General features: G+C 53.6%; 3 protein-coding genes across 3 annotated transcripts; all 3 read left to right on the forward strand.

Moving 5' to 3' along the window:
* Positions 1–1753: 1753 nt before the first annotated feature.
* Positions 1754–7849, forward strand: NCLIV_043620 (hypothetical protein; the record flags this gene model as incomplete). Its single annotated transcript, XM_003881280.1, has 10 exons — positions 1754–2096; positions 2336–2472; positions 2955–3233; positions 3483–3615; positions 4135–4289; positions 4895–5019; positions 5181–5341; positions 5783–6014; positions 6632–6917; positions 7679–7849. 10 exons carry the CDS (start codon positions 1754–1756, stop codon positions 7847–7849), a joined length of 2022 nt encoding a protein of 673 aa, XP_003881329.1.
* A 3269-nt stretch (positions 7850–11118) lies between these two features.
* NCLIV_043630 (putative RNA helicase-1) lies at positions 11119–12312 on the forward strand (the record flags this gene model as incomplete). Its single annotated transcript, XM_003881281.1, has 1 exon — positions 11119–12312. The coding sequence occupies one exon, from the start codon at positions 11119–11121 to the stop codon at positions 12310–12312; it is 1194 nt and encodes a 397-aa protein (XP_003881330.1).
* A 1929-nt stretch (positions 12313–14241) lies between these two features.
* Positions 14242–19157, forward strand: NCLIV_043640 (transmembrane protein 184A, related; the record flags this gene model as incomplete). Its single annotated transcript, XM_003881282.1, has 9 exons — positions 14242–14313; positions 14673–14841; positions 15318–15865; positions 16188–16352; positions 16974–17117; positions 17510–17714; positions 17841–18071; positions 18341–18489; positions 18756–19157. 9 exons carry the CDS (start codon positions 14242–14244, stop codon positions 19155–19157), a joined length of 2085 nt encoding a protein of 694 aa, XP_003881331.1.
* Between the last annotated feature and the right edge of the window lie 1366 nt (positions 19158–20523).

The raw sequence follows: 20523 nt of genomic DNA on the forward strand, positions 1-20523 counted from the left end.
GAGAGAAAGACGAGAGAAAGAGGCGAAGCGAGTGTGTGGCTTGGAGGGCGAAGACGAGGTTACGCCGCGTTTTGCGCCTGCTCTCTCTTCACTCTCGGCCTTGCCTTATCCCCTTTTCCCCTCGCTCTCTGGAGTCGGCACGCCTCAGGAAACAGACACTGAAGAAAAACAGAGAGAGATGTGTGTATTTGCGGTCTCTCCTCGTGGAAAAGACCTCCCAACCCGTTCCCCTCTCCGGGGATATCCGCCTCTCTGTCTCGCGCTCCCCTTGACAGCTTTCGATATAGACACACGCGACAGACTCTGTTTTCTCTCCGCAGGCTCTTCGGCAGCTCCGAGCTTTCCTCTCATGCGAGAAAAGTATCCGCATTTTCTGTTTCCTTCTTCCTCTCAGAATCGCAGGGACGAGCCGCTTCGTCGCGCTGTCCAGCTAGAAGACACGGTCGATTCCCGCGCCGTGTCTTTCCAAAAAGCCTCCCTCTCGCTAGAGCCTCAGAAAGTCTCGGCTTATACACGGGTTACCCGACCCGCGCCAGCAGCATCGACAGCCCGCTCCGGTCAAATTGACCACGGCAAGAAACGAAAGACACATGCAGACACACATGAATAGATATATGAGTATCGGTTGGGAGGTGGATGTCAAAATTCGATTTCCTCACTTTTTATTTGAGGAATTTGCGCCTTAACGCGCATGCCTTCAGGTGTCTCAATCTCGCCTCTCGGTGAGAACGGGCGCATGCATGTCCTGCCTGTTTTCGCAGCGAGACCTGTTTTGGAGGCGCATTTCGTTTCTTGCCTCCTCTTCTGCCCTGTCAAACTGTTTTCTACTTCGCAGACTGTCCTGGGCTCGTCGCTTTTGTCCTGTGTGGAGAGTTCTCTCCTTTCTTGGCAGAGCGCGACGAAAAAGAAGGGGGGTATACGATCGTGGCCCGTCAACAATAAAACGATTTTCCAGATGGCTTGCCCCGCTTTGAATGTTTTCTCCTTTTCCGAGAGGCAACCTCGCCGTCTGAAACACTCTCTGTTTCTGTTGTCGCCTGTTTCCTCGCGTTTCTCGTCTTTGGAGAGGATCTCCTCAACGCGTTTTCCTTCGTCTACGTCAACGTCGTAGTACTTGTCAACTCCCCAGGATCCAGTTAGCTTTCTTCGAGTCGTCTCTTTTCTCGTCCTACCCCTCTTTCTCTCTCTCCGCTGTGGCTGTCCCTCTCTTTCTCTCCCCTCCTTCTCGCCTGTCCTTCTCTCCTCTCTTTCTCTCCCCTCCTTCTCTCCCCTCCTTCTCTCCTCTCTTTCCTCTCTTTCTCTCCCCTCCGCACGTGTTAGTCTGTTTCTCTCGCAAGGGTGCGGCGGCGTGAGGCTGGAGGCGAGACACTGTAAGATCGGGAGGGAAGAGAGAGAACGACAAAAAGGCCAAGAAATGAGGGTGTTGCGTAGAAGAAGAGCGCCGGAAGAGAAATAGAGGACGCCGGAGACTGAGCTCTCACGAGAACAGACGTTTTTTCTCTCAATCGGAGAAACCTCTTTTGGCGACAACGATCGTTTCGTGAGAAGTTAAGAAACGTCGTCTCCACAGTTCTGGAGCAGAGTCGCGCTCTCACAGGTCTGCCTCGTATGTGCGTAACCTCCATCTCTCTGTCTGGCCCTCTCTCCTCTCGTGCGGTCCTTCCTCTTTGTTCTTCAATTCTTTTCGCGTCCGTCTTTTCGTTGATCCGGTGGTCTTTCTTCCTCTTCTTTCTTTTTACTTGTCTGTTTTTCGATGGCGCCTCTGCCTCCTCGCTCGTCGTCTCGCTCTCGGAGCCGCGAGGCTCTTGCGTCGCGTCGCGCGGAGGCCCGCGGACCGCACGGACCCGCGCCTGCGCGGATGTCGCGAAGCAGGCAAGACAGAGACGACGAGGACGAGGCACAGGCGGCCCTGCGCTTGCTCGACGAGGTGGACGATGCTGAGGAGTACGTTCCGCTGAAAAAGCGGCGCGAAATGAAGGCCAAGTTGCTCCAAAAACAAATGCAGGCTCTCGAGGCGCACCTCGAGCGAGAAGAAGGCGGAGGCGACAGCCTCGATGAAGAAGAAGACGACGTGAAGAAGAAAAAGGAGAGCAATGGTAAGCCGCAAAAGGAGGAGGGAAAATCTCAAAGGCACAACACTCACCAGGCTCAGCTCGGGCCGCTGGAGACCTCGGGTCATGGCTCCTTCTCTCCACCTCCTTCCCCCACCTTGTTCGCGTGGTCTTCTCTCCTTCTCTTTTTCTCTTCTCGGGCCTCTCTCTCGCGCTCTGGTCCCTTTCTCTTCGCTGTCTCTCTTTTACGGCATTTTTCTTTTTCTGGTTGGGTTTTTTTGCAGCTGCGCTCTCGCGCGCCCGCGCGGATTTCCGGAAGACGCTGCTGGCGACTAGCCACAAGCTCCGCGCCGAGGCGGAGGCGCAGAAGAAGGACATTGAAAAAGAAATGGAGGAAGAAGAGAAGCGAATTCTCGAACAGGTACGGTCCGGCGAGACGCGTCTGCGGATCGCGGAGCTGTTATCCGCACAGTCGTTTGCACACAAGTCACTGGAGACTTCTGATTTGTCTCTTTGCCGAAAAACATCGGCGTCAGTCGAGTCGAAAACCAGCGAGTGCAGTGGCGGAACGGAGCTGTGCTCTCCCTGGAGTTACACAGAGAAACCTCGACGCCCTTGTGTCTATACACATGGATAGATAAAGATATATACATATATACACATATATATGCATATATATATATATATATATTTGTAGTTATGTGTGTGAATAGAGATCAGAGTTGGGTGCATTATCGATGCATCTCTGACAGAATCTTCCCGGTCCAGAGACGAGCCTCCAGCTCGCGGGCGTCATCTCCGTCGCTCGGTGTACAGTGCACAGGTAACCCTCCGTGTGCCTTCGTTGCGTTCTTCGTTGTGTTTCACTCTGTTTCTTGGATTCGACCGTTCGTGAACTTTCAGGTGTCGAAGTCGATGGGGGCGCCGCTGCAGGGCGTGCGCGAGCGAGCGAAAGGGATCGTGTACACGAGTCGCATGCAGTCGACTTGGCGGCTTCCAGATAAATATGCAGGGATGACGCTGGCCGAGGCGAACGAAGTCCGCGAAAGATTCTTCATTGACGTGAGCGGCGAGGATCCGCCGCCGCCTTTTCGGAACTTCAAGGACATGCGCTTTCCACAGCCCATTCTCAAAGGTCTGCAAGAGCGCGGCATCTCTTTTCCGACTCAGATTCAAATGCAGGTAAAATAAAGCACAGCGAAACTCGGAAGAGAGTGAGAGCACAGGAGGCAGAAAAAGAGACAGAACAAGAGAAGACGAGAGACAGTGCGGGGCACGCCGAGAGGACACACACTTAGGGAAGACACGGGGCGCTGTCCTCTCTCTGCTGTCTCCGGAGCTTTCGGCGGACGCTCTCTCGGCCGCGTTTCCCCTCTTTGGTGTGCGCTCTTCCAGTTGTTTTCTTTGCGTTTTCTGGCATCTCCTCTCCAGGGCATTCCAGCGATCCTCCAAGGGCGAGACATCATCGGCATCGCCTTCACCGGCAGTGGAAAGACTCTCGTCTTCTCGCTTCCGATGATCATGGGAGCACTCGAGTCCGAAACACGGGCAGCGTACCTCCCCGGTGAGAAAGGCTGCGCGCAACAGACCGGTGGACATTTCTGGCGCGCACTCGCGAGAGTTGCACAAGATCCCTCTGTTTTCCAAACGTATACCAAGATTCACAGACACGTATATAAGATGTATTCGACACATTCAAGATACATCAGATGTATAAAAAAGCTTTAAAGATGTATATAAGACGTGTCGAACATATAAAACCGTGTTTTCGAAGGATCGCGTGTGCGGGCAATATATATTTATATATATTATATATTTGTATGTCCCGGATATCCATTACATATGCGGCGTATGTCTGTGTCTCTCGTTCTCTACACGCGGCTACCTCTGTCGCTTTCTCTCGCATTTCCTCCCTCCCTTTTTCTTCCGTGTTCTCTCGCTTGATCTCTCTCGTCTTGTGCATCTCTCTCGCTTGATCTCTCTCGTCTTGTGCATCTCCCTCGCTTGATCTCTCTCGTCTTGTGCATCTCTTTTTCTGTCTGTACACCTGGATCCTGTTTTTGTCTTTTGCGTCTTTCTCCAGGGGAAGGCCCCTTCGGCCTCGTGGTGTGCCCGTCGCGTGAGCTGGCGAGTCAAACGAATGACGTCTGTTCCTTTTTCTGCAAAAAACTCGAGGAGGGCGGCTACCCGGCGCTCCGATGCTTGTGCGTCATTGGCGGCTGCAGCGTGGTCGAGCAGGTGCGAATCAGAAGAAAATGTGGCTGCCAAAATCTCTTGTTGCCTTACCCCTATCCGTGTTTAGTCCCCAGTACATCAACGCACATATGCCTATATATATGTGTATAAATATGTGTATGTGTGCATGCATGTTTGTGGGTGCATGTAGGCCTGTGTCTGTATGTGTTCGGGTTGGTAAGAAATGTGAAGAGTGTCGCTCCGTGTGGTGCGTCTCTGTTTTCCGTTTTTTCCTTTCCTTTTTCGTTTCCTGGGCGCGTGACACAAGTGACGTCTTCGCTCGCCCTCTGCTATCTGTCCTCGAGCGTCCATTCTTCTCGTCGAGTCTGACCGTGCGCGCCGCAGCTGGTCCAGCGTGTATGTCGCGTGGTCTTCCGAAGCCATTCATCGCTTTTTCTCTCTTCTCTTCCTATTGCTCTCTTTTTTGGTCCTCGTCTCTTCTGTTCTTCGAACTCTTCTTGCCTTTGGCCTTGCTGCGCCCCCACTGCCTCCCGGCGCTTTGGGTGTGCGCAGAGCAGTCCAGTCTCTGGCGGTTTTCAAAGAGACGCACGCGCATCTGCCGCAGGGCGATACTTTGAGAAGTTGGAGATTTGTCTCGCTTTTCCCAGGCCAGAGAGGTGCGCCAAGGCGTTCACTGCATCGTCGCGACTCCGGGAAGGCTGACCGACATGCTGAACAAAAGACGGCTCTCGCTTCAACAGTGCGAGTATCTCTGCTTTGATGAGGCAGACAGGTCAGAGAAGAAAGAAAGAAAGAAAGAAAGAAAGAAAGAAAGAAAGAAAGAAAGAAAGAAAGAAAGAAAGAAAGAAAGAAAGAAAGAAAGAAAGAAAGAAAGAAAGGACTTGTCCGTTTCCAAATGAGCTGGGTAAGCAGAGGCTTTTCTGTGTTTTTCAGAATGGTAGATATGGGTTTCGAAGAAGAGGTGCGGAATGTGCTGGACAGTTTCGGTCACCAGCGGCAGACGCTTCTCTTCTCTGCGACGATGCCGCGAAAAATTCAAGAATTCGCAAAGTCGGCTCTGATCGATCCCCTCGTGGTCAACGTCGGACGCGCCGGTGAGTGAACAACACAGATCGCATTTTAACGCGAAACGCGGTGTCTGTCGAGCAGCGCTCTCTCCCGCGGGTTGGAGTGAACAGACGGTGTCCTTTTTCCGACGGAAACTCCACAAACTTTAGAGAGGGAAAAACACGTTGAGAGTCTCTCGCAGGTGCGCATCAGCGCATATGCGAGTATGGATACGTAGTCAAATGTTAGCTGACTACAGACCGTGAGAGCGAAGTTTTGTCGAAGTTGTACCTCCGTTCTTGCAAATCGAAAGAGGCCGCCAGATACTCCAACTCACACACACAAACAGCATTATGCCGTGCCTCGGTATGCAGTCTCCTGCATGCGCAGCACACAGAGTTCCAGGCGCCGGTGCATGCGTATGTTTGGCAGGCACGTGCAGGCCTCTTTTCTTGCGTGCATGTGTATTGCGAATGTCCGAATCCCAGGCGCTGCTAATCTGGACGTCGTGCAAGAGGTTGAGTACGTGAAGCAGGAGAACAAGCTACCGTATCTTCTCCACTGTCTGCAGAAGACCGCGCCGCCAGTGTTGATTTTCTGCGAGAACAAAAAGGACGTGGACGACATCCAGGAGTATTTGCTGCTGAAAGGCGTCGACGCCGCGGCCGTGCACGGCGGCCTGGCACAGGAGGAACGCAGCGACGCCGTCCGAGCTTTCAGGTGAGGAAAATCTCCACGGATCTCACAGACCGCGGCGGGCTCTCCACGACCTCTCCCCTTTTTCCTTGGTACTGGGCGTCTGTGGCGTCGCCCGAGCGGACTTCTCTACGTTTCTGCTGAGAGTCGAGGAACGAAGCAAGGAAGAAGTTTTCCGCTGTCCACAGGCCTTGGGTGGGGGTCTTCGGTTGTGCCTCCTTTCCTCTCAGGGGAAAGCGCGTGGTTTCGCGGCTATATGGTGTGCAGACTCTGAAGGCCTTCTCGCTCGCTTCCGAACTGTGTGTCTTTCCCGAGTTTCTCCTCCGCGCTCGCGGGTCTCCCTTGGCGTCATTGCACCGGTGTCGCGACGCGTTCTCGTCGCCGCTGTGTCTCCGCCGCGGAGACACAGCGGCTGCTCGTACAGTGCCAGTCTGGGCGCTCGCCGGGTGCGTCTCCTCTCCACGTTTTTGAACTCGGCACATGCGCTTCGAAAAACGCGTCTTCTTACAGCGGCTACGCGCGGCATCCTCCGAGAGCCAAGGTCCCCAATGAGGCCTCGGAGCAGGCTTTCCCATTTCGCCCGACTCCACTCGCCTTTCCGTTTTTTTCGTTTTTCTTGTGCGCGTTCCGGCTGTCTGCAGGGAAGGGCGGAAGGATGTGCTCGTCGGCACGGACGTCGCCTCTAAGGGTCTGGATTTCCCCGCGATTCAGCACGTGATAAACTTCGACATGCCGAAAGAAATCGAAAACTACGTCCACCGCATTGGGCGAACAGGCCGCTGCGGCCGGACGGGCGTCGCGACTACCTTCGTGAACAAGAACCAAGAGGAGACAGTCCTCCTCGATTTGAAGGCTCTGCTCATTGAAGCGGGGCAACGCATTCCACCCTTCCTCGAGGCTCTCGATTCCCGAGGTCTGAACTTGAAGGTGAGAAAGGCCTTGTGCGCCCCAGCCTCAAAAGCAGGTGCCCGCGTGCTCTCCTTGTCCTTCCGCGCGCTCTGTGAGAAGAAAGGCCCGGTGCGGCTTTTTTGGCGCAGTCGCCACGCATGCGCTCTGCATGCATCTCGACCGCGGGAGTCTCTGGAAAGAACACATCCAGGGCGCATCGTGGACCTCGCACGTCTGCTGCTGAGCAACTAGGGGCCGTTCACCCTTGCACGTGCGGGGCAACATGTAGAGCGATGCAGGTATATATATATATATATAGATAGATATAGATATAGACATAGACATAGATATAGATATAGATATAGATATAGATATAGATATAGATATAGATAGATAGATAGATAGATAGATAGATAGATAGATATCCGTGTGTATGTGTGCATATAGATGTGTTTATGTATATTCATCTACATATAAGTGTTTTCGCCTTCAATTCTGTGCCGAGTGTTCCTCGGGGATTGCCGGGTGCGGTATGTGCGTGTTCGGGGTTTCTGGTGGTGCCTTGTTCTCCGTTTCTTCTCGGATTTTTTCAAGGTTCGCGTTCCCGCCAGTCTTGTAGTCTTTCGTGGGCGCGTTTCCTCTCTTCAGTCACGTCTCTCTCTCGTTTCTCTCGCGACGGGGCCTGGGTTTTTCCCAGCGCTGCGCGTGCGTTTCGGCTCTCCGTCCGCTGTCTCGTCGTGGATTTCCACGTCTCTCCGCACAGCTGTCTGAATCCAGGCGCGCGCTGTCTCTGCTCTCAGGAAATTGGCGGAGTCCGTGGATGTGCGTATTGCGGCGGTCTCGGGCACCGCATCGCCCAGTGCCCCAAACTCGAAACTCAGAAACGACAGACGCAAGGGGCAACTGGAAAAGACTTCCTCACTTCCGGCTCCCGTTACGGCAATACAGCCCAATACGGCGGAGACTGGTGACAGACGCAGCCATACATATATATATATATATATATGCATATATGCATATATATATGTATATGTATATGTATATATATATATATATATGGACGCATGGACGTATACGCAGGCATGTACAGAGACGTATATCCAGAGAAGGATACTTACATGTTTGTGTATATTTGTATACGCTGTTCCTGCGCATGGATGTCGATCTGCCTTTGGCAGGCCTGTGTCTGTGTATTTCCGTTTTTGCCTGGACGTGTACCTGCCGTGCGAGCGTCCAGGTACTGAGGAAAGAAGAATTTGAGTAGAAGGCGTCTACGTACGGCAGCGGCGTTTTCGTGGGCCGATTCAAAACTTTTGAAGCGCCGTGTGTATCTCTGCAAGATTAAGGTTGCACATGCACATATGCATACGTCTTTCTGTGCGGACGGTACGTACATCGCAGCTTCTGGGTTTCGCCGTAGCGTATTTGTTTGACAGCTTTCGCACGCGCTAGGCGACTTCTGCGGTGCAAATGTTTGTGTATGTGTATGTGACGTATACGCATGCACGTTTATATAATCGTTTGTATGCGCGTGTAAACGGCGGATACAGGCACTGAGGACGGAAGGAAGGTTTTATCTTTTCTCTGAGGGAAGAAGCATGTTTTCCAATGCAGAGATCGGGTGCGTAACGGGACGGAAGGCAGGTCGTTTTCGTGCTGTTTTCCTTGTGAGTCTATACCGACTGTGGAAGCCACAGCGATTCGTTTTTTCCCTTGGCGCAGCATATCTGTTGGGGAGGGAATCGACAGACTGGTACATACGTTTAGGTTCTTCTAGAGCTGCCCGACACATCTGCACTCCCTGCTTACGCCGAAAGGTGCGAAATGGAGAGAGCCTCCATGCGCCCTCCAAACTGAAAAAAAGTGCGCCCATCGCCGAGGCCGTTTTCGAGTCCACACGTTCCGGGAACCGGGCGTGGTAAGCTACCGCCGACGGGCGGTTCTGGAGCAGAAATACAGGCGGCGTGATCGACTTCTACCAAGAGTTGGTCAGGTGCGTACTCTCTGCGCCATCCGTTATTCGATCACGCAGAAGATCGAGTGTGTATACTCTCGAAAAATTAGCTACAGGGGGTAAACGTCAGAAAAGGCGGCAAAACTCGTGTCCCTGCGGGTTACAAAGGTCCGATCTGAGAGTGTGTGAGAAATCGTAGCGAGAGAGCACGAAGACACAGACTGGGAGCTCTTATGGAGTTCTGGTCTCCAGCTTTGTACACGGGGGCGCGCGGTGATGTCCGCAGTGCAACATGGGAACTCAGCTGTTTCCCGGTTATGAAACCAAAAACCACGTGCGAGACGTAGAGGAGTGCACGTCTCTCGCAGTGGGCGGGCAAACTTCGACCTAGAAGCCTTCTCTGTTTTGAGGTGAGTGCCGCGCAGAGTGCGCAAACCCCCTGTTTTTCAGCTGGGTGAACTCTGCCAAACTTCCTCCAAAGAGACCCTCAGCTTGGCAGTTGAGAAGAGGCTCTCTGCGCTCTTTGTTTGCTGTGGTTGTTCCTTCTCGAGTCCGTCTCTGGTCATCGCTTTGTCGGACCTCTCGCGCCCCCTTTCGTCTTTACTCGTCCCTTTCTCAGGAAACTGTCGCCTGTTTTCTTTCACAGGCTGTTTCCTGCGTTCCTCGTTCTCTGGTTCCTCCTCAGCCCTGCAAACCGCTCTTTTTTTTCTCTGGGAGTGAATCAGTATTTTGCGCCGATCTGCATTGCAAGAGAGTTCTCGCGGGTTCGGCCGCGCTTGGCGTGCGGCCCGTGTCGCAGTCTGCCCTGCGTTTTCGTTTCGCAGTCTGCCCTGCGTTTTCGTTTCGCAGTCTGCCCCGTTCAGGCCCTGTGTCGGCGACCCGCGATTCGGCGCGGATACGGTCACTTTCAACGTGGCAGAACCTCGTCCACGCGTTCTCGGAACCAAAACTCGTAGCAAGAACCCGCGAACCGACAACGACGTGCCTGAAACGTGTGCCACGAGTATAGAGAGACCACTACCCAATCTAGGGTCGTCAGTATGAATGGATAGACCCAAGTCTTCCTTGCAGACGAGTCGGGCTACCGGTTTAGATCTTGAATGTCTCTGTTTACCGGGTTCGAAAGTTCTGCTGAGCTTTCCCAGCAGTAGCGGTCGAACGACGAAGGAGGCGAGTGCCTGTTGCCCCCCAGCAATCGTAAAGATCTTGGCTGTCTGTATCTCATAACTGGAGTCATATTCAGTACCCTAGGGACTATAATGTCTCTGTTTATTCGATTTGAGTTATACAGTTCTGGATCGCGGATCATTTGTACAGAGACGATATCTACTTATAATGTGATAATGACAATACATGGTCTAGCTATGATCTTTATGTTCTTAAGGCTGGCCAGTAGCCAAGGTACCAAATATGGTATTGGACAAAGAAAGGTTTGTAATCACTGTAGCATCCCAGAAACTCATTTGTTCTCATGGTAGTACATATCCGAGGGGAGAAGGCAGTCTCTGGGAATCACGCGCGGCACGATCACGTCCTAGACATCCGCATCTGTCAGGCGTCGCCACGAAGCAGAAACGGCGATGAGGTGCCGGTTTCTGGTGAAGACAACGCAGTTTTCCCTTGCCACAGGGTCACGCGGAATGGAACGAGATTTGCGTTCATCAGTCGCGCGAATCCCCCCGAAGGAAAGAAACCACACTTCGGCACGGTCCGGCGAAGAAAAGGCACCAGGCAGCATAAACTAAGCGTCGCCTGGAAAATTTTGTTGCGGGCAAGGGGGCGTTACAAACACACTGCCTTCATATTTATTCACGTGTCCCAGGCCGTTGTCTACACTCTTCCGCACGCCACCAACTCGTGCGTTTCCTGGGTTGCCACGTGAGGCTAGCCGGCGGAGACACGCCAGGCAGCGGTCTTGTCTTGCAGGCCGCCGCGTTCCGCCTCCAGCGTCCTTGGAAACGCCCGACACACGTCTCAGGCGTGTTTGGCGCTTCAAAACGATTTCCATGGAGTCGCCGCAGTCCTCGGTTTCTGCGCCTCCGAACCAGATGTTTCGTAGACATGGGGGCAATGTCACACGTGGCAGTTGCCCGGTTCCTGCTTCTCTTTTTTCTGTGTTCCCAGCTTCACGGCCCGCAGCTGTTCGCGTCCTGAAATGAACTCGAAACGCGCGCGTTCGGTGAGGGTCGGGGACGCACGCTCGTGTTTGCCGAGGCCGAGCGGATCGCGCCGGTGGTGTCTCCAGGGTCATTAGAAAACGAAGCCGCCCGTGAAGCTCCGAGGGCAATGACTCCTCTAGGACCGAAAATCCGGCATGTTCTGGGATATCCGTTCCGTAAGATTGTCCGCACGTTGCGGGCGGCTGGCGCCAGCGTTGGACGCAAGGTGACGTCATGGACGTCGGGTTTCATTTGGAAAAGGCGCTGGACGGCGCTCGTCGCCGAGACGGTCGCACAGATGAAGAAGGAAAGGAAACAGGAGAAGGAAGAGCGACAGGGCTGCGCCGCGGTAGCCCCCTTTGTAACGAATCCTCACGCGCTGCCGACGTCGCTGGGGGCACTTTCGGCGGAGATGTTGGACGCGCTGACCGGGCTGTTCCCGCCTCAGCAACCTGTCGAGATGAAGTCGAAAGTGACAGGCTCCTCCATCACAGTCAGGTTCTTGGAAACTGTGGGTGTCTCTTCGTACGGAAGCGTTTTGATCAGATGCCAGAGCTCCGCCGAAGCGGAAGAATGCTCTCTTGAGGCGTTCCCCGTTACAAATCCTTCATTGCGCTCGAGTGCAACCGTCAGGAGGCAGTATCTAAGAGCAATGAAGCAACTCAAAACTGCGTCAGGGCCCTCACAGGTCGGCATCCCCCGAGATCTTCTCGTGCTGAAAAGCGCCCGAGGCAGCTGGTGTCCTCAACGTCCTAGGGATGCCTTTGCGTTTCCGAATGTGTTCTTCAAGCGGTCTCTCCAGGCTGAAAAGCTCCGAGAAGTTCTGACGCACATGGCAGCCGCCACAGACCCCGGGGGGCAACGGACGGCGCATGACGCTCGAGTCTCCCTGACGAAGCAAGTGCACAAGGGTGTATCGCTCGCTTCCCCAACTCTGTGTCGACACGGAAACATCAACATTGACAGCATCTTTGTCACGGTCGATGGCATTGTGCACCTGCAACCGCCCGTTGCAGAGTGTCCGTCGCCTGAACAGTCCTCCGTTGCAGCAGATCGTCATGAAAGCACTGCAGAGGCCGCGGCGGAAGAAACTGACCAAGACAGAGAAATACTAGCGCCCGCGGAGGAACCCATCAGCGACGACCTTGCGCTCGCCATTGTCTTTACGCATATTTGGTGTCCCCTCCGGAACTTCGAAGATGTTGCCTACGAACTGACGTTACTCAATCGTTTCGAACGCGAGGTCCCAGAAGAGTTCTTCGAACGATGTGCTTCGCCGCCAGATGCTATCGAAGTCTTGATCGCGATGTTGGCTTTGTGAGCCTGGAAACTTGAGAGAGTAGTAGTGACGGTGTGCTCGCTTGAATAGTTTTTGTTTGTGTAATTCCCATTTTGTGGTAGATTTTGTTTCATCATCATCACAACTGAGACATTGGTGCAGATACCTGTACTTCTGAGAACCTCCTGTGTTGGAGCGGACGACCGTCTCTGGAAAGCCCCTCGCTTTTTTTTGGAACCGCTTACACGTTACGAACTGAGGCAAAGGAATCGCTGGCCAGGCGGTTCCGGGATGTCTTTATATGGACGCGCTCGTGAGTGAAACACAAGGGTTCTCTCGCTCTCAGGCAAGGCGCGGTAACGAACGCTTACCGTTCTCACCCTCAGCACATCCCGTTGCCGCACCCACCTAGTGACGTCACCAACTCGCTTGCGTTTTTATGTGGCAGAGTTCGCGTTAACTGCAGATTTCTCAGGCAAAAACTCGCCCAGTTTTCCCACGAGTCAGAGCAGTATATATAGAGCTGTGATGAGGCGCGCGCGCCTCGCGTTGACACGCAACTAAAAGTTCTCTCTCTTTCGATTCGTGGTCTTCTCTCGCGACAACAACGCTCTCTGTTTCCGCCGTTGCGTTCCTCCCAGCTTGCTCCGCTTCACTTTTTGTCGCGTTCCTTTTCCCTCTCGACGGGTGGAGCGCCGTGGGCCACGGGCGTGTGTGAAGAGACCCCCGTTGCCTGTCGCAAAGGCGTGTGTCGAAAGTCTTGCGCTGAGCGATCGTCTTTTGCTTTGCGTCGAGCTCTCAGCTGCAGTTTTTTTTTCGCCAGAGTCTCTCTCGACGAAAAGGATTTGTTCCGCCCCGAGCTGCCAAAGCGCGAAAGCTCTGGCGGGGAGGCCAGGTATGTGCCTCGCGCGCCCTCCAGGCTCTCTGCGTAGGGCGCGTTCCCTGGAACGGTTCGTTTCTCTCCGTTCTTTCTCTCTTTTTGCTGCTTGCTTCTCTTTCGACGTTCGGACCACACAGAGAATCGAAGGGGACTCCGTGTCGAAGAGACAGAGGGTGCCTGCGTGGAACTCGTTTTTTCGCACGAAAAGAAGGGCTCTGAAGCGAGAAGACACAACGCCTCTCGCGGTTCTCTCTCTCTTCCGCGGGGGTTGCGAATCGCCACACCGTTTGCGAGTTTTGTCCAGGACCTCCCGTGGGGCGAGTTTCCGTTCCCTTCCGTTTTCTCCCTCCACAGAAAAAGCGTGAGGGATATGTGTCTTGCTCGATTTCCGCTCCGCCGCGCGGACAACATCTTTCGCCGGTCCTGCTCCAAAGCTTGCGAGATCCTCTGCTGTCTCGAAGAGTCTGAGCTCTCCCCAGGGCGTTTTATCGTAGAGAAGGTCTAGCAAAGCGAGTGCTTCGTTTCCCGCGACGCCGTCCGGCTGTCGATACACCCGGTCCTCGTCCATAATTCCCAACAGGTGTTCGAAAAGAGTCGACCTTTCCTTTTCGTCCACGCTCCAAAAGAGGCGCACATTCTTTTTGGCGTGGAAAGCCGTCTGTTCCCTGAAGGAAGAAAAGAAAACGCCCAGGTCTCATATGCGTCGCTCTCGGTTTAAACCGCACATACCAGTCGGCCTTTCCTTGATCCCGCCCAGTCAGATGGACAGCCGATTTTTCCAGCTTCTTCACGTTTGTCGTCTTTCCCTGGTGTCAACTGAAACTCGACAAAAGAATTTTTGCATCTCCGCGACTCGGTGGCGAGCCTGAAGCCAACTGTGACCCAGCGACGCTGACGGCGTCCGGTTCTGTCTCGATCTTCTCTCCGACACTTCGCGCTCGCTCTTTGGCCCCGGTCTTCCCTCCACGAAGATGGTGTTCTTTCTCTCGATTGCTTCGCGGCTTCTGCGAGATGTTTCTTGCTTCCGTTCCCTCGTCTGAGACCTGTGTTTCCTTACTTCCCCCTCCTCAACCGCGTTTCCTCCGCACAAAATGACGGACTCTGCTCTCCTCGAGGCTCCGGCTCTCGACCGGGGAAGCCCCCTGCCCTCTCCGACTGTGTCTGTAAGACGACCTAACTTGGCGGGGTGACCGGGTTCTCCGCCCCGTTCTTGACTTCTCTGAAAAAACCGTATTGGTAGCTGGAATCAGATGAGCCATGTTCAAACGGAATTTCACATTGGGGCACGTTTTTTAAGTGTGTCCACGCATGTGCCGCGTGTATGTACAGCTCTCACCTTGAGGCGGATATCTCCGTCCTCAGTGTCTGGGCTTGCGCCTAGACCCTCGAAGGGGACTGGCACTGCGTTGAGAGGCGGCTTTTCGGCGGTTGAAGATAGGGTGTTTGTTTTCACTGAAGGATGCGAATGTCCTGCCTCTTTCACGTCCAACTGGACCTGTTCTCCTGTGTATTTGACGCGCAGCACTCGGCCTTCATCGACATCGGCTGGGTCTCTGCGCTCGGCTGCGTCTCTGCCCTCGTTGCTTGTCTCCTCTCGGGCATTTCGATCTTTCTCCATCTTGCACATTACGCCTTCCCCTCGCTGCAAAAATATGTCGTCCGCATTCTCCTGTTTGTTCCTGTCTACGCCGGTGAGTCAGAAAACGCCAGTCCACGCCGCTTATCCGTCCTGTCCCCTATATACCCCGTTAGTTCACAGCCTCGGCACATACCTGCGTCTGCGCCAACCTACACCTCTCCACACCAATAGATCTACGAGTATGGATCTGAATCCGTATGCCGAGCAGTAGACATGTCCATGTGTGCGTCTTCGCGGCCAACGGTATCGATCTCCGAGTCTCTTAGGTTCGCGCTGAACCTCCCCGAAACGCAATCGTGGGGGTCCGAGCGAGATTCTCTGTACACTCCAATTCTATGCTTACACCTCACGGTGTTCAAACTTCCTCTTCAGTCTCCCCTTTTCTCTCTTCACGTGTCTATGTATACGCATGTGCATACATATAAATATATATATATATATATATATATATAGTCAAATATACGCCTGCATGTATGGGTGTGTATCTGTTTGTTTGTGTGTGCACGTGTGTTTTGCTTGTGTTTGCAGTGTCTTCTCTGGTGATTTTGATTGTGCCGAGTCAGTTTGTGTACATTGAGGCGCTGCGAGACATGTGGGAAGCAGTCGTCGTGTACTCCTTCTTCTGTTTGATCCTTTCGCGCTGCGGTGGAGAAGACACGTGTGCGAGTGCGCTCAGCCGAGACCCAGGCTCTGTGCGCCATCCGCAGCCGGTCCCCTGTCTCCTGCGCGTCTGGAAGAAACTCCTGCGACTGCCCGCGACGGAGGCTGCGCTGCCTCCGCTCGGACGCCGGTTTGGGCAAAACGACGTGGCGCATGCAGTGAGCGGGAAGGAAAAGGAGGGGCCGCGTGCCGAGCGCGCAGGCGAGGAAGGTTCCAACCCCGCCAGCGCACAGACGGCGCGAACCCCTCCAGGCTTCTACGGCCGAGAGGCCAGAAGAGACCGCTACGGTTCCAACCGCGACCGGAGACAGAATGCTTGGTTTGGAGAAGACAGTGTGCTGATGTGCAGAGAAGATGTACCCACTGACCTCGCCTTCGTCAAATGCTGCAAGCGGTGGATTCTCCAGTTCATTTTTGTAAGGAAAGCCAGGGGGCGAGGGGAGGGGTGTTTACCCTTTTGGAAAGAGATGCGGGGCGCCATAACCAGGCAGTCGCCCCGACCAAGCACAGACAAGTCCCTCTGGCTTTCTCTGTCTCGGCGTCTGTCGTCGTATCTCGGCTTCTACACCTTTCCCCACCTGTCGACCGCGCAATTTACCTGTGCTTCCTCTCTCCTGGTCTCTAACAGCGTTTTTCTCCCCTGCGATTTGCTTTAGTTGGCCTTCCTCCACTCCGGGCGCCGTCGCCTGTCACCCGTTTTCCTTTGATCCGTCGCGCGCCGCTCCTCTGTCGTTTCAGGTGAAGCCTACCATGGCGCTCGTCTCGCTGGTCATGTTCAGTGTCGGCAAGTACCACACGTTCGGCTTCCAAGTGCCCTACATGATCATCTACAACATTTCCATCTGTGGCGCTCTCTACGCCCTCGGTTTGTTCTATCTCGCCACGCGCAAGCTCCCCGCTCTGGTAAATCGCCAATTCTTTTCTCTCCCAGACACTTTCGACGTGTGACACATGCCGACGTGTACTTTATAAATAAATATATATATATATATGCATATATGTGTATATATATATATATATATGTACACATGTATTTGTGGGTATGTGCAGTGATGTCCTGTCCACGGAAATAGTTGTCTGTTGCGGTGGAAGAATCGTGGGTCGGGTTTGTGTAGTTCTGCGATGTAAGCGACGTTTCGTTTGTCTTGCAAAAACATCTGAATGAATGCGTGCGCGTGCGTGGTGCGTAGATGTAAACACAGGCGACCGACGGCGAGCGTATTTGTGAATTCGAGATCACTTTGCATACGTTTAAATCCAAAGCCAACAAAGAACCGCGCCTTTTGCTTCCTTGATTCTCGGGTTGTTCACACTTTTCCTGTCCGCTCTCTTCCTTTTACAGATCTAAGCATATGTAAAGTTAAACCTATAGAATTATCTATATGTATGTGTACATGCTCAGGCGGGAAATGTGTAGGTCTAAAGGCAAGTACGCATGTCGGATGTGTGTACTTCGGTAGGTGCGGTGTCTGCCTGAATCGTGTCTGTGTCGTGTTCCTCCTCGGGGTTTTGCCCGGTTTTCAGCTGTTTCTTCTGGTGTTTGTCCCTCGACAGCTCCAGTTCCACCCTGTGGCGAAGTTCTTCGCGATGAAGCTGGTAATTGTCGCGACGTGGTACCAGGCCTTCTTCCTTGGCATCATCGACGGAATGACCGTCCGAGATGTGACAGTGAGCACACCTGCCCCAACGCCATTCTGGCGCTTTCGAGTCTCCTCAGGAGAAAGCAGACAGGGAGGGCAACTCGCTCTCCTTTTCTCTCTCTCTTGATCTCTCGCTCGTTCTTTCTCTCTGTCTCTCTCTTGTTCTCCCTCTTTCTCTCGTGTTCTCTCTTTCCTCTCTTCTCTCTTTCTCTCTCTTGTTCTCTCTTTCCTCTCTTCTCTCTTTCTCTTGTTCTCTCTCTCTTTCTCGTTCGTAGTGAAGGCATGCGACGAGCTGCTTCCCACGATCTTGTGCACGTGGGCGACAGTTTTCCACCTTTTCCGGCGGTGCCCGAGTGTGTGTCCACGCGTCTCTCCTAAACCGTAAACGCGGTGTCTTCCGTGTCGTTTTCTTTTTTCCAGAAGTGGACGAACTGGCTCTTGTGCATCGAGATGCCGTTGTTCGCGTTGCTGAACGCGTACGCCTACCCCGTCCTCGAGTTCCTGCCGTCTGCGGAGGCGCATGAGCCCCACAGCCTGTCCAGCTACGATCCCTTCCAGTCTTCTTCTGCCCCCGGCAATGTCACTGTCGGCAAGGCTGTCTCTTCCTCAACTGCTGATCTGCCAGGTAAAAGAGAGGCCTCGCAACAAGCTCCACGCGCGCATATTCCCGTGCTTTTTTCGCGTCTCCTCTCCGTGTGCTCTGCATGTGTCGCGCGTTTTCTCGGGGGATTTCCGGTACTTTTCCGCGTAGGCCTCGACAAGGCGCAGCCGGGAGTCGTCCAGGGCGTGGCGATCGGAGACGTAGCGCAAGGGGGGGGAAGCCCAAAGCCGTCTTCGCCCCAGAACGGAAACAATTTCGCGCTCGCAGCCTCTTCCTCGAGTTCCGCCTTCAGCGAAGTCGGCGGCGCCGTCGCGGCTGCAGCTTCCAAGATCGACGCGACTCTCCACGTCGCCGCGACGACGATCGGACGGCCCTTCCATGGTAAAGAAAGAAAACAGACCAGAGAAGGGGAAGACAACGAAAAGGGTCGTTCAACTATTCATGCGAGCGGTAGTTAAACCCTGGACTGGGAAAGAAGAAACTCGAGAGGAAGGAATCGACAGCTGTTGGGAACGCGGGAGACGCCAGTTCTCTTCGAAAAGTTTCCGTGCGTCGTGTCCGCGTACGAGAGCGGGGCTCGCCCCAAAAAAAGGTCGACAGCTGGGGCTTTTCCTGCCGTTCGGCGCGCGCCGCCTTCCGGTTCCTTGCAGGCATCAGCTGCGTCGCGGATCCTGCGGCGCGCGAAGTGGCTCTGCGAAACGTGAAAGACGCCGTCCTTATGTCAGACGTGGTCACTGACGCCTACTACAATTTCCACGCAAAGTACAACCAACATGCGCTGCTTATCAATGAACCGCCGGTAAGAAACGCACACGCTCTCAAGCACCGAATACACATATATACATATATATACATACACAAATGTAAAAATGCATGTTTGTATATACAGGCGTGTACGTGTGTGTTCATATGTATCTCTTTATAAATATGTACATATATATTGTGAGTATGTGTCTGTGTGGCAGATGTGTCTTATTCAGCGTCATTTTCCTCAGGGGAAGTCGTGCGGCTTGTGTCAAGTGCCTGTTTGTGTCTTTCTCGGTCTTCTTTCTCGTGTCTTGACAGCCGGAAACTCAGAGTCCTCGAGAGAGCGTGCGCGATGACAGTCCTTTCAATTCCCCCCGGTCCAAGCAGACTGGGCTCTCTGTGGGGGCGGCGCTGAGTTCTTCCGAGCCTTCGGTTCCGACTTCTGCGCCTTCCGCTCCTTCTCTCTCTTCTCTCTCCTCTTCCGTGCCCTCGTTTTCTCTCAAGTTCGTGCCTGAAGCAGGCTCCCGCTTGTCGTCCGCGCCGGCTTCCTGCTCGTCGCGCGAAGACCCCAGGAAGAAAGACGAGTTTTTCGCGCTCTTCCCTGCGGAGGCGACGCGAGAGGCTGAGACAGTCGAGGGCGAGACGTGCCGAGACAGCGAAGGCCACGCCGTGCATGCGGTGCGCGTCACGTCCAGCGCGTCTCATCCCGGGGTACCGTGAAAGAGGCGAAAGGAGCTTCAAAGAGCAGAGGAGACAGAAGAGAGCAATGAGAGAGAAGAGGGAAATGAGAGAGGAGGGAGCAATGAGAGAGGGGAGAGAGAGCGATGAAGGACAGGGGGAAACGAGAGGAAACTCGTAGGGAGGAGAGGAAAGATTTTCACGTTTTCAACTGCTCGTGCGCCAGACAAGGGAACAAAGAGGTAAAAGGAGAGGACGCAGACTGGAGTGAAGTCATCTCGTCTCATGTTTGTTTCTTTTTGTTTCTTCTCGGCTCCTTTCCGATGCCTCCTGGCGTACATTTTGAAGGGAACGGCGCGAGTGTTGGCAAGGAGACCTCGGCGGGTCTCTTTTCCTTCATTTCTTCCTTTCTGCATGCATGTGGGGTTATCTCGCATCCTCCGCTCCGGGGGGAAGTGCGTGCATTTAAAAGGGTAGGTGAACCTACGAAAGAATGCCGCGTAGGGGCCCTACCACAAAGTTGTTCATGCATTTGGATATTTCCAGATGTGTAGATATATACGCATGTTTGCAAAGGTGATCGGGTGTACATACACCTCGATACGGTCACGTGCATGCATGTGCATCTTTTTCGTGCGTTTTATCGGTGGTGCATGCGGCTGATCGACGGTTTCTGTCTTTCGTTCTGTAAAGGTGACACCCCGACGGGGCGCCTCTTTTTTTGTCTGTCGTCACTGCGTGCCCTCTTTGTCGCCTCTTCTTCCACTTATTCGTCTGCATCGTCTTGGTTTTCCTTTTTAAAAACGACAAACTTGGAGTCGCTACATAGATTGTTCGGTCTTGTCGTTCGGCCACATGCTGGTAAATCCCACTTCGTATCCACGAGGACAGGGAGAAGTCTCAGGGCGCCAGAAAATCAACATTGAGGATCCTCTCTTTCTCTAGGGGATTGTCCCCCTCCGCCGTGCCAGGTTTCCCATCGTGGTCCCGCGATTAGGCTTCCTCTCGCGGTTCATCTCCGTTCTCATCCGCAAACCTCTGTGGCGGGTCTTCTCGCTCTCTTCTGTTGTCGCTCATCCTCTGGAGCTGTCTTGCTCCTGCGCCTGGAAATATAGGGCCCTCTAGGCGTTTCCCCGCCCTTCCCTTTTCTCTCCTTTTTTCCGTCTCTCTCGTTTTGTCTCCTTTCGCGCGATGCGAACAGCGCAGGGGCTTCACGAGCCAACAGACTAAGAGCCAGACCGAAACTCAACCAAATGCGTTCTACGCACATATCCATATATCTCCAAATATCTCCACGTATATCCATTTAAATGTATATGTGTGTGTGAGTGTACATGTGCCTGTGCGTGAATTTCTTGTTTCTATATGTATACATGAAAATGCATATATACACACATGAAAAAACGTC

The sequence above is a fragment of the Neospora caninum genome, chromosome IX (genome assembly GCF_000208865.1).
Source record: "Neospora caninum Liverpool complete genome, chromosome IX".
In the NCBI taxonomy this organism is placed as follows: Eukaryota; Apicomplexa; class Conoidasida; order Eucoccidiorida; family Sarcocystidae; genus Neospora; species Neospora caninum.